Source organism: Bidens hawaiensis, unplaced genomic scaffold (assembly GCF_021521415.1).
Source record: "Bidens hawaiensis isolate Kalapana, Puna unplaced genomic scaffold, B.hawaiensis_p1.1 tig00049734_1, whole genome shotgun sequence".
Lineage (NCBI taxonomy): Eukaryota > Viridiplantae > Streptophyta > Magnoliopsida > Asterales > Asteraceae > Bidens > Bidens hawaiensis.
The window spans coordinates 15,646-29,397 of NW_027498897.1; the positions used below are offsets into that span (position 1 = coordinate 15,646).

Sequence of the window (13,752 nt, forward strand, 5' to 3'; positions counted from 1 at the left end):
ACCAACCATGCAAGGGCAATATGGTCAACTTAGCAGCATGTGATGTGTCACTTCCAAAACTAACCTGGTTAGTTTTGGGTTAAAAGCTGTCATTTTGCCAAGGAGGTAAAATGGAAATTTTGTTTAACTTATATCTTAACATTTCCGGTCATTACCTATCTCTGATCTCCAAAGGCTCCGAACCAAGCCACCACCACCGCTTGTTCATGTTTATTTGTCAAGCTTACACCTTATGTAGCTTGCCAGAAACGCATGGGTCGCCAGAGGCAGCTTTTGATGTCACTGGTTGTCTGAAATGATAAATAATGGTGGTAGTGATACGCAGGGCTGTCTCTGAGAATCCCTTAATGTTTTAGGGTTTGGCACGAGTAGAAAAACAGGCTCTTAAAATCGTGTTCTCAATTATAGGTAATTTGACAATTTTACCAATATTGTTGTCTTTCAAAAGCCCAAAACAATCAAACAATAATAAACATGTTATCAAAATGATTCATATAAAACATAAATGAAATTTTTTTCTATATAAAAAAGGAAACAATAGTTGTGAGAATTGAACTCATGACCTTTGTTTCCATAGTTTAGAACATTTTTCATTCAACCAAATAGTTATTTTGTGCACTTTTGTGTTAAAACAAAATTAAATATAAAATATAAATTGTATTTTTTAATAATTATGGGCCTCTCGCAAAGCGGGCCTGGGTCTGTCGCCTAGAGATGTTCAAAACGGTTTGGGACTAGGAACCGGAACCGGTTCCTAACCGGTTCCTATATTCAAAACCCCCTTTAAAACCGGTTCCAGGCTCGAACCGGTTAGGGAACCGAACCGGTTCTCCAACCCTCGGACCCCTAACCTATGGAACCGGTTCTTACCGGTTCCTAAACCGGTTCCTGTACCGTAACCGGTCAAAATAGCATTTTTTTGACCCCAACGGTCAAAAAAAACGGCCAAAAAAAACGGTTAGGAACCGGTTCCGGTTCGGTTCCGGTTCCTACCCGCCCACACTCAGAAATGCAAGAACCGGTCACGGATCATCGGGTTGAATCAGATAGGGTCCGGTTCCTACAAAAAACGGGTAGGAACCGGTTCGGTTCTGGTTTGGTTCCACCGGTTCGGTTCCAGGAACCGGTTTTTTTTTGATCGTCTCTACCGTCGCCCTCCCCGCCCTCCCCTTGGGCCGGGCCTGGTGATACGTCTCTGGCGACTAAAAAGGTTGCCAATGAATGTTTCAGGTGAGTTGATGGAGTGTAGTAAGTTCACCAAATAAAAGTGAACCGATGGCGGCGGCGGCGATGGCTTGTTTCTGGAGACTGGAGATGTGTAAGGAGTGGAGATGACGGTTAAGGGTGCAAAAAGGGTAGTGTGGTGGTAGAAATGTTCGCTCGAAAACTTGCAACTCGTCAGATGTGGTGTTAAACAAAATTTCCATTTTACCATATCAACTTCACATAATGACACTTTTTACCCCAAAACTAACTAGGTTAGTGCTTAGTTAGTTTAGGAAGTGACATAGGAAAACAAGTTTAAAGTATGGGGTGTAGGTGACCAACTCGTTAGGTGGTCAACTAATTAACTATTGTTACTAAAAAGAAAAAAAGAAGAGTCGCTTTTACATTAATTGACTAGTGCAAAGATGAATGAACATGAATAAGGTAGATACAGAAAGAAAGTTGATGCATATACACTAATTAAAAAGTAAAGTTTAACACGGATGTGACTTGTGAGCAAATTATGTGCATATTGAGAAAGTGCATAAATGCATAAACATAGATGCACACACGTAAATATGGTGGGTTTTCTAGTTATGTAATTTAATTTCTTCTAATTTATAAACCTTATTTATTTTCTTATATTTATATAAGTCTCAAAACATTTTATTTGACCAATTAAGAGATAGTATCTGAATCATTTTTGAAACTTACAAGGCTTTATAAACCATAAATAGATGTTTTTTTAATAAACCAAACACGATTAACCTTGATTGATTCAAATGTGTCATATCCATAGAATCATTAAAGAGAATACCAAACAACCCCTGAAGCAACTAAAAATTAATTAAGATGAGCATGATAAAAGCCTAAGTCTACAAGTTGTACTTGTATTAACAAGCTAAGTTGCGATGAAGAACAACCAAAAGATGGTAAAACATCCGCTGACAACGAGGCACGATTGTTGTATTTAAAAAAGAGCCAAAAAAAAAAAAACCGGTTTCAAGTTTCCAATCATAAAAAAAGTATTAGATTAGTTTGTCAAACTGTAAATCATAAAAGAAATAAATCTCAAACCAACCTAACAAATTGATTTAAAGTTTAATAAGTTCAATCTTGTAACGATTTAAGAGATCTTTTTAAAGAGTCTTATCGTTTTTCGGTGGAGATAGGAAACTCTTCATGGTAGGGTGACAAATTGAGGTTGCATGGGTTTTGGCGATTCCACCATACGAGATGACGGAATTGAGGTGTGACTTCGCAAAGAGATCCTACTTGGCATTTGGCAAGTCTTATTTGGTCAAATACCTAGCGAAAAAACTTCTATCTTCTTTTTATTACTGTATTTCTAAACAAGTTCATGAAAAAAAGTTTCAAAGTTTTTGACGATAAAACTAAATGATTTGCAAGATTAAGATTGCTTCATCAAATAGAGAATCTCATCCAAGTTTACCACATGTCCACTCGGGACTACAAAATTTAAGTTTCTACTCAAATGGCAAATCCACCATCTCGTAAAGACACTGACAGACTCTCTCAAAATGCCACCTCATCATTAGCCAATTCCATCAACGGTGATTTCTGAATCACCATAATCATTTCAGCAACAATGTGCACCCCAAAAAAGGTAAAAACCATATGAGTTTGCAACTTCGCATATTATCATTTTCAGAACTCTTAAATTTATATATGTATAAATATATACTCTCTCCGTCCTTTATTATATCTCATGGGACCCAAAACGTACAAATTAATAAAAATCTTATCATTTTATTTTATAAGCTTTAAAATGACAATAATGTCCTCCAAGTTTAATGACAATAATGAGCTTTAAAATGACAATAATAGTAAGAACAAAACTGGAAATTGAATTTATATGCATAGAAATGACATTTAAATTGGGACAACCAAAAATGGAAAGATGGATATTTAAATGAGACGGAGGGAGTGTGTGTGTGTATATATATATATATAAGTATAGTTTGAAAACCCTCTTAAAACTTAAGAACCATGTTGAGTTTTAAGAACTTAAGAACTCAATTCTAGGCCACACATTTAATTAAATAGATTGGAATATGTGATTGAGATTAAATCTGACACAAAAAGTCAAAGTATGAGAGAGAATAAAGATGTAAGTGGTTACACTAACTTTTACGTCCGTCACACATGTGTAAAAAGTTGACTCGGTGCATAAAAAATTCTGTAATTTTTTACGTGTATGTAACCTACATATATTACGCATGTGTAAAAAAAATTCGAAAAAAAATCGTTACACTGAGTTCTTTCGAGTTCTTAAAACTCAAAGGGGTTCTTAATTGAAATCTCCCATACATATATATATATATATATATATATATACATATACATATATATATATATATATATACATATACATATATATATATATATATATATATATATATATATATGTTTTAGTTCAGGAGAGAAATGAGATTACTGCGAGAAATACGAGAAATGAATATGAGCCACTATTTTATTTTAGGTTTTAAATATTTAAAAATAAATGAAAAAATATAAATGCAACAATAAATGTATTTTCACTCTTCAATTAATATAACCATAATAAATTACTCTTTGATTGATATACATAACTAATTTAACTGTAATAATTAAAAAGATAAAAACACTAATTTAGTTTTATATATAATTTATTTACCCCCTCTTCATTTATCCAACAAAAATACAATTTAGTCATATAATATTATTTTTTTATTAAAAACAATTTATTAGCATATATCAACACGTAATTTTTAGCAATAAATATCAAAACATAATATTTTTTTTCAATTGATATATTTAGAAAAATTATTGTGATAAATAATAATAAAAAATATCATGCAAATGTGTCCATTAAATATAAACAATAAATATACAAACTACACAAAATTATATAACCTCCACTTGTTAATGTATAAATAAATTGTATTTGTTTAGGATAAAATTTTTGAGTGTAGGTTATATGTTTTCGTGTGTAGGTTATACGTTTTCGTTTGCGTGTGTAGTTTATTGATGCTGAATTTTGTGTGTCGGTTATATGTTTTTCCTATGTAGGTTATATGTTTTCTTATTATTATAACAAGTGTAGGTTATATGTTTTTGTGTAGCTTGTGTACTTTTTTGTTGATATTTAATGCAAACACGTGCAAGATAGTTTTTTGTACCATTTATCGCAGTGTAACTACGTGTTGATAGATATAAATATATTGAGTTGGAAGAAATTGGTTTTGAATAGAAAGAAATTTTAATGCATGAATAAATTGTATTTGTGTAGGACAAAAATTTAAGAGAGAAAAAATAAGTTATAAAAATAAATAAATTCTTAATATTTTCCAATTATAATAATTTGATTAGTTATATTAATTGAAGAGAGAACATACATTAATACTTTTTTCATTTATCTTTAAGCATTTAAAATATAAAATAAAACTAGTGGATCATATTCATTTCTTGCGATAATTTCATTTCTCTCATGAACCATCCCCTATGTGTGTGTGTGTGTGTGTGTGTGTGTATAAAGGGTTCTACTAGGGACAACCCGACGCCCCCTATAGGCCCCGTATAGGGGCATTGAGGCTATATGGGCCCTATACGCTCCTTATAGCCCTATACGGATCGCATTAATGGGTTTTTTTAGCAAAATGGGCCGGTGTCCATAGAATTCCCTATATAAAACCTCTTTTCGAAACAAACTTTAGTTACATGGGCTAAAGTGACAACTTACCATAATCCAAGGACTAAAGCATGCATCATAAATTCATAATTATGGTATTGTAATGAACATAACGAAAACCGAAAGAATTCGCGTAGACTCACAGCTTCCACACCGGGGACTGACAACGTTCGGGTTTTACCTACACAGAGTTTAGCAACCGTGCCACCCCATTGATCCACCTCATTTTTTTTGTTTTTCAGCTCCGTACCATAACGAAAGTAGATGAAACCGACGAATTCGTGTCGAGCTATCGCCTCAAAGCCTGAAACTGACACCGCTTGATTTTACCGCCGTCCGGGTAAAATACTAGTTTTATACATAAATTTTTCAATCTTCTTCGATTTTGACTGAACAACGATTAATCGAAGACCATCGATTAATCATCGCATATGTATACGCGATTGTTGACAAGTATGCTTAAAGCATTCCCAGCCCATTCCTGTCATATATCCATATATATAATATATATCATATAATTACGCTAAAAATCACTGTATTTCTCTCTCTCTCTCCTATTCAAATAAATAATATTTTTTATACCTTTATCATTATATTTGATCTCTCTCCTTCATTCACAACAACTTTCAGAAAATATTGAAAAATTATGCAACATGAACAGTGAAAATCCAAATTTACCTTTCCCATATAACATTTTCCCTCTCATGTATTCACAACCTATAGAGTTAATGCGATAAAAAATCGGATAGCGGTTAAGGGCCGCTATTTGAGATATAGCTTATCGTAGTGGATAGCTGTGAGAAAACAGTAATTTTAATATCATGCATCATATATATATATATATATTAATAGTAATATTAAAAGTAAAAAGCACAAAAGTATCAATAACTGAAACATGATTCAATCATAAGCATTGAAATCTTCTCTCGAGTTTACATCAACCAAGGAATCACTATATTACTCATAACCATGATTCAATCAAAACTAGTTATAAACAAATAAAAGATCAAATTTAAAATTTGACCTATTTTGGTTTTTTCTTAATTTAGCCCAAATATACCAATCTTGAAAATCGGTGCTATGACCGTTGTTATGAATAAAAAATCGGTCAAGTAACGGCCAGTAGCGCCGCTAATAGCGGTTCCGCTATTATGAACCGCTATTGGCACAACTATTTTGTAAAAGTCTGCTATCCGCTATCCCACTGTTATTGACTGCGTAGCTCACAACTACTCATAAGCATAACAATATATCATATAGTTTACAAATCCCCCTCATATATTTTTAAGTAACTGGTCGAGAATGCTCTTATAGGGCCTAAAGTTATAATTTACCATAACCCAAAGGACTCATGCATGCATCATCATAAATAAGTTCAATATTCACACACACCCACCTATCTAATAAATATCCACCCTTGTCACTCATTTCCGGCCGACTCAACACCGTGACGCCAGCATTCCCACTTCCATCACTATTTCTTCACTCTGCTTCCACTAAGTGACGTCATCATCCACCACCGGAAATCATACTTCCCATACGTAAGCCTCTATTTATATCTACACAATATACTTGCCGATACTAATTACTTGCTAGACGTTAAAATCGAATACGCATGCATTGAATGATATGTCCATGTGCTGTGGAGAATTGAAATGCAATTGCAGGTTTACGTGACGATACACTGATAATAACTGATTGCTAGTTTATGCATTTGTTAAATGATATACATTCTTCGGTAGGTATTGGTATTCGTTTTGCTTGTATTTCGGTGTTCCTACCGCTCTTCGGTTTCGGTATTTTGAATGGTACCGGTTTACAATCAGTATCGGTATTCGTTTTTCATGTTTTTGGTGTTTGAGGTATCGACACGGTTCAGTTTCGGTGTTTTTAATGGTACCGGTATCAATATTCGTTTTTCATATTTTTGGTATGGATACCTTTCGATTTTGGTATTTTTAGTGGTACCGGTACCGATCGAAGACAGTCAGTTCTGTTATCGGTTTTGTGTTTTTCGGTATTGCTACTCTTTGGTTTTGGTATATTAAATGGTACCGGTTTACAATCACTACGGGTATTTGTTTTTCGTATTTTTGGTGTCGACGTGTCCACATTGTCCGGTTTCAGTATTTTTATTTGTATCGGTATCAGTATTGGTTTTCATATTTTCGGTATCGATACCATGCAATTTCGGTATTTTAGTGGTACTGGTACTGACTGAACACAATCACTTCCAATATCACTATTCATTTTTCATATTTTCATATTTTCGGTATCGATATCATGCAATTTTGGTATTTTTAGTGGTACCCGGTACCGACCAAACACAATCAGTTCCAATATCACTATTCATTTTTCATATTTTCGGTATCGATACCATACAATTTCAGTATTTTTAGTGGTACTGGTACTGACCGAACACAATAAGTTTCGGTATCAGTACTCATTTTTCATGTTTTATGTATTGATACCGTTCGGTTTCGATATTTTCAATGATACGGGTGTGTCCGGCACCAAACTGATAAAATCAGTTACGTATTCGGTAGTAGTATTTTTCGTGTAGGATACACACGAGTTGAATTTACCGGTTTAATACGAAGTTTATAATCCGATATTTTGAAGGACGGTAGGTGTGGAGTGTGAGTTGGTGCAATATAAGTTTGTTAGATGTACAAGTGAAGTTGCATAGGGTACAAGTAAAGATATGGGATCTTTGTTTCCGCTATTTTTGGGAGTTTTGTTAGGATAGAGACTGATGATGAGTGAGAGAGAGTAAATAGCAAAATAAAGATGATGATGAGTAGGAGTCTGTTGTAAAACAACAGTCTTACACGTGACCCCTTAATAAATTGCTAACAACCAAACTTATTAATAAATATTATATATTTAAGATTTAAGATAAGATTTTGTTTTTCTTTTTTTAAATCTTTATCATGTATTTTAAATATTTAATAAAAATTAATTATTAAGTTAGTCTAAAAGTTATGGTAACATATTATTTTTTAATATACTTTTATTCTAGACCAGTTTAAAGATTTTGATATAGCTAGTGATGGGGGAATAATCATTAGTTTGGTCTAGTGGTAAATATGGTCTTGCTTGAGACATACTTAAAAGGGGAAAGTAAATACGGTGCTGTTAGCTGTTTAAGCTTACACGAAAAACCAATCAAAACTACGTAGTTTTGATTAAAAGCCTATCATTTTAACTAAAATCCCTTCCATATTTACAATGATTCCGGAAATGAAGGTTACAACATGTCAACTCTTTTGATTATAACTTTATAAGGTTTGTTTGGGATTTCCATCCCAAAAATCAAGTATCTCAAGGTTTGTTAAAGAGGAATTAAATTGGCTATTATGATCTAAAACTACAAGTTTTGCAGGTTTTGAAGATGAAGTGTGTTTTCTTTTTTAAATTTGTTTGTCATTGTTTATAATTGAAGTACTCTATATGACATCATAATTGAGAATAATACATTAATACAGAACCTAAAGTTGGAAAGAAAAAAAAAACAAAACTTAAGTAATCCAAGAAATCAAAAGCTACCGATGTGATAAGAAAAGTTTGCAGATTTTAAATGAGGTTGTTGTGTTTTTATTTTTTAAATTTTATTTTTCATTCTTCTGTTATTTAAATTATATATAACCTCATTGTAATTAATACATAACTTAAAATTTTTAAAGAAAAAAAATTAACTACTCCATGAGTACGAGCAAGATCCAAGAGTTTGAAAGCTAACTTATGTGTTTTGTGGTGAAATTTGAGATTCGTAAATAAAGATTTTTGTTAAAAAGGGAAGGTATTTTAGTTAAAATGATAGGCTTTTAATCAAAACTACGTAGTTTTAATTTGTTTTTCGTGTAAGCTTACACGACTAACAGCACCGTATTCACTTTCTCCATGGTTGGATTACGAAGATATAATATGCTTAGACAGTTAAACGAGGTCAAAATTGCGTATTTAAAAGTATCTACAAGGAAATACTCTACTTAGTTAAATCATTAACTCTTTCATTGAGAAGTGTGGCTGGACTAGCCTCACTTAGCAATCCGAGCGGATCCAGCTCTGGCTCTAGATTGGCTCAAGCTTGGCTTGTAAAAAGCTTGAGTCAACTTATTTTTCCAAATTAACTTTTATTACACGCAAGTGGAGTTTATAATAATTTATAAATAGATTCAATGCAAGAGAAACAAACGAACCAACGAACTAAGATTAACGTAAAAATTGGTCTATAATCTAGGTTATCACCTATAAACTTTTAAAATTGGGCTTAATTTAATGAGCTAAAAAGCGCATTTACCTTGGCACGAGCTCGATTCGTTTACAATCAGGGTGTGAAAACCGGACCAGTCATAACCAGTCTTCCCACGATCGCTTTTAAGTGAATTAGTAAAAACGGTGGAAAACCACCTATGTTTGCCTTCCCTTAGCATTGCATTTAGGGTGTGGGTTTAATCCTGATCTTGTTAGTTCGTTAAAGATTAGTTAAACTTTGTTAAGAAACTTACTTAGTTAGTATACTTAGGGCCTAAACTGTGACTAGTAAGTAGTTTGTGTTAAATACATCGCATCGTTTGGGAACAGTCTCCACGATTCAAACTAGAAATCAATAAATAAAATTCGTTCTTATCATTTGTTCGATTGTTTTATATTCATTGATCCAATCAAAGGGGCCTTTATAAAGATTTTAAAACATACTGGTAGACCTATAGAATAAAAACATGCTGGCTGGATATTGATGGTAGACCAATGGGAATTTTTGTTCATTCTGTTTTGGCCTGCTATTTGTCATTTATAAAAGTTGTAATGACAAGTATATCAGCCTATAGACAATTTTGTATTTTTTTTCTCTAATAAACATGTATGTAGAGTCTGATGTTAATGATCAGGTACTAGAATGTTTTAGTTAACTTTCAAGTAATAACTTTACTTGATCAGTCATCGTTTGCGTGATTAAAGTCTTATAAAACTTTGATCTAGTCTAGTAACATTTTTAGTTAATCTAAAAACAAAGGCAACATTACTTTGAGATCCAAACAGTTATAATCCTTGTATGATCAGTTTAAACAACAATCATGGAAGATAGAATTCAAACCAAGTTACTTAGACGCGAAGAAGAAGAGGAGGAAGGAGACTTGAAAGAGAGGATATGGGACGAATCAAGAAAGATATGGAGGGTCGCGTTGCCAGGTGTCATATCAAGAGTATGCGCATTTGGTACCATTGTTGTTACACAGTCATTTATCGGCCATATAAGTGACATGGATCTTGCTGCCTATGCACTTGTTCAAACGCTCAGTGTCCGCTTTGTCAACGGAATCCTCGTAAGTTCCTTATTTTAGTTGTTTAATCATTAATGTTTAAGCTAAGTTGAGCTAGTTACACCTTTTGTGGGACCCACATGGGAATATCCCAAATTAGGGGTGTGAACTTCGGACACGACCCACACCTAACATGCAATTCATGGGCTTGAGTTTTGTATAAATGGCTTCGAGTCAGTTTTCGGTCGACCCTCCCCCCCCCCCCCCCAAAAAAAAAACGTTTAGCTAAGCGGATTTATAGGTTGCCCGCTTGACCCTTTTTTATTTTTATTTTTTATAAAAATGCGTTTTATGTAATAAATTAAATTGAAACTAAATAGAAAACTAGATTTTAGAATTAAAACGTAACCGTTTTATATAAATTTATATTTTTGTTGTAAACTTGTAAATTTACAGTACTAATATATGAAAACAAGAAAAAACAAAAACTTTTGGGTCGTGCTCAGTTAACCTCGCAAATATGCATGTGTTGTTTGGGTTCATGTGCCTTACACTATTTTCTGGTTTGAGTTCTGTGCCGGGCTGGACTCGCAAAGCCGCAAACACAACCATTTAAAATCGTTATCCTACTTGAGTCAAACTGAAGGAATTTGTAAAATGGGCCAAATTTATTGTAAATCAACCAAAGTGTGGTTTTAATGCATAGAAACTCAATACTCCTACATCCTTGCAATACAAATTTTGATTATCATCAAAGTAACGAGTTCATGTAATCATATATTAATCTATTAATTATTATATAGACTATAGTTCTTTTGGGGCAAAAACTACCATGTTTGACCGGAATTTACATGACCCGTTGTAATATACAGTTGGGAATGTCGAGTGCAACCGAAACTCTTTGTGGCCAAGCCTTTGGAGCTGGTCAACACCACATGATGGGAATCTACTTGCAAAGATCATGGATCGTTGACTTACTGACTTTAACCGTCTTACTCCCGATTTTCATCTTCACTACACAAATCTTCAAACTTCTAGGCGAAGACGAGGCAGTAGCAAATACCAGTGGTTCCATCTCTCTATGGTTCATCCCTTTTGTCTACAACTTTGTCTTCAGTTTAACCATACAAATGTACCTGCAAGCACAGTTAAAAAACATGGTGATCGCATGGCTTTCGATCTTCCAATTCGTGATCCACATTCCTTTGTCTTTGCTTCTTGTGTATAAGCTGAACCTTGGAGTTGCTGGTGCAATGATTGCACTGTCCATGTCATCATGGTTTCTTGTGATTGGAGAGTTCATTTACATATTTGGCGGTTGGTGTCCTTATTCTTGGAAAGGATTCACAGTTGTTGCATTTAAAGATCTGTTTCCGGTTGTGAAGCTTTCCATATCTTCTGGTGTGATGGTCTGGTAAGCAAGCCACAAACTTTTCTCAAATATGTGATTTATTTTGTAAAAAGTTAAAAACTTAGCAACCTTTTACATATTCTGGTAAGCAAGCCACAAACTTTTACCAAATATTTGATTTTTTTGTTTGATAAAAACTTAGCAACCTTTCTTATATTCTAGTAAGCAAGCCACAAACTTTTCCTAAACATGTGATTTTTTTTTTGTTTAATAAAAACTTAGCAACCTATTATGTTCTGGTAAGAAAGCCACAAACTTTTCTCACATATGTGATTTTTTTTGTTTAGTAGAAACTTAGAAACCTTTTATATATGCTGTGTATGTAGCTTGGAGTTATGGTACTATGCTGTGCTGGTCTTGCTTGCGGGTTGCATGGCAGATGCAGAGGTTGCTATATCTGCGTTCTCCATATGGTATTAAATCTTTTTGGTAGTTTTTATATGGAATTAGTTAGGGGTGTGCATAAAACTGAGCAAAACAAAAAAACCGACATGGGACAAAAAATGATAGTTAGGTTTTATGTTTTTGTAAAAACCGAACTTACATGGTTTTATGTTTTCGTAAAAACCGAACTTACCATTCGGTTTTGGTTTTGCATGTAATAAAAACCGAAAAAACCAAACCGATTTCCATTTTTTTATTTTTTATTTTAAGTATATTATAAGAATTTAATAAATATTTTATTTTGCTCGAATATGTTAGCTCAAATGTATAATTATCAATTAGTTATTAGTTAACAAAATGGTTTAGGCCCAAATTCATTATTTTGGGCTAAATTTTTTTTTGCTCCATAATTTTCAAACTGAAATGGCAACCAAACTGAACCCAATCGGAAAACCGTAAAACCAAAATAACCGAAAACAAATGGGTTACAATATATCCGAAACCAAAGTTTTGGTTTTTGGTTCGGTTTTAGCTTGAAAGCTACCCAAACCGAACTGTGCACACCCCTGATTTCAGTTCTGTCTTTTCTGAGAAATTGCCAAATTGTTGATACTTTGCAGCCTGAACATAAATGCATGGGAGTTCATGATCAGCCTCGGTTTCTTAGGTGCTGCATGGTAAATGTACAGCCAAAATCTTTCATAAATATCGTTTCATTTCATGATTTATCATTAACATTACATGGGGTTTTGCTATTTATTATGTCGTGTTGTGCAGCGTTCGCATTGCAAATGAATTAGGAAGAGGAAACGCGAAAGCAGCAAAGTTCTCGATTAAAGTCTTGTTAGGGACTTCTATTGCAATTGGAGTGTTTTTCTTTGTTCTCTGCTTGATATTTGGAAGAAAAATTGCCTACATGTTCACTAATGATGAAAGAGTAGCCAATACAGTATCGGACCTTTCATTTCTGCTTTCCTTTTCGGTTTTACTCAATAGCATTTATCCTGTTCTCTCAGGTAACTCTTTCGACCCATTTACTTTTAAATGAGTTGATTTACATTATTTATTTTCACACATGCCGTGCAACCTTTTCCACATATCATATGGGCCGTAGGTGTCTTAATGGTGTTTGTATACAATGACCCTATAAAGAATGCTTGTGAATCTAATATATAAATGTTGTTGTGATCAGGGGTGGCGGTTGGAGCCGGAATGCAGGCTACTGTAGCAATCGTTAACCTCGTCTGCTTCTATGTAATTGGTATTCCAATAGGAGCATTGCTCGGTTACTTGACCGACCTTCAAGTAAAGGTATACAATCTTCAGATGCAATTTCTTTTCAAGCGTTCTTAGTTGCTTCAGTTATGAAACGCGGGTTACTTGACAGGGAATATGGATTGGAATGATCGGTGGTGTTGTGACACAGACGATTGCACTTGTATACATGGCATGGGCAACCGACTGGGATGATCAGGTAAATATGTTGTGACGTTGTGTCTATTTACATTTTCTAATATTGTGGACAAACAAACATATGATTTGCTTGGGTGTTGTAGGTTAGGAAGGCTTCGGAACGGTTAAATTGGTTTTATGTGAAGTCCTCTGAAAATCCAGAGTAAGTGCATATTATGTGTTCTAGGGGACTTTGGTATTTGATATCAAGGGATTTTGTAGTTATTTGAGTATGAGCATTATGTTCTAATAATGCAGGACTGTTTTTTTTATATCTTTGTACTTATTATTAGTTTTCTAATTGTAGTTTCTTCAAAGATTTATTATCCCTATATATCGAGTTT

The 13,752-nt window shown here is 33.7% G+C and overlaps 1 protein-coding gene across 1 annotated transcript; it reads left to right on the plus strand.

The window, feature by feature from the left end:
* Positions 1-9,967: 9,967 nt before the first annotated feature.
* LOC143598170 (protein DETOXIFICATION 24-like) lies at positions 9,968-13,681 on the plus strand. The gene is made up of 8 exons (XM_077076460.1): positions 9,968-10,224; positions 11,034-11,575; positions 11,899-11,985; positions 12,577-12,633; positions 12,734-12,972; positions 13,149-13,267; positions 13,344-13,430; positions 13,513-13,681. Exons 1-8 carry the CDS (start codon positions 9,976-9,978, stop codon positions 13,573-13,575), a joined length of 1,443 nt encoding a protein of 480 aa, XP_076932575.1. The 5' UTR covers positions 9,968-9,975; the 3' UTR covers positions 13,576-13,681.
* The last annotated feature ends 71 nt before the right edge of the window (positions 13,682-13,752 follow it).

What these genes read in the sequence shown, in the direction of transcription:
- LOC143598170 (XM_077076460.1), top strand. Translation starts at nt 9,976, where the DNA reads ATGGAAGATAGAATTCAAACCAAGTTACTTAGACGCGAAGAAGAAGAG. An exon ending in GGTTTCTTAGGTGCTGCATG is followed by an intron (nt 12,634 to 12,733) that starts GTAAATGTACAG and finishes CGTGTTGTGCAG; the next exon opens with CGTTCGCATTGCAAATGAAT. An exon ending in TGACCGACCTTCAAGTAAAG is followed by an intron (nt 13,268 to 13,343) that starts GTATACAATCTT and finishes GTTACTTGACAG; the next exon opens with GGAATATGGATTGGAATGAT.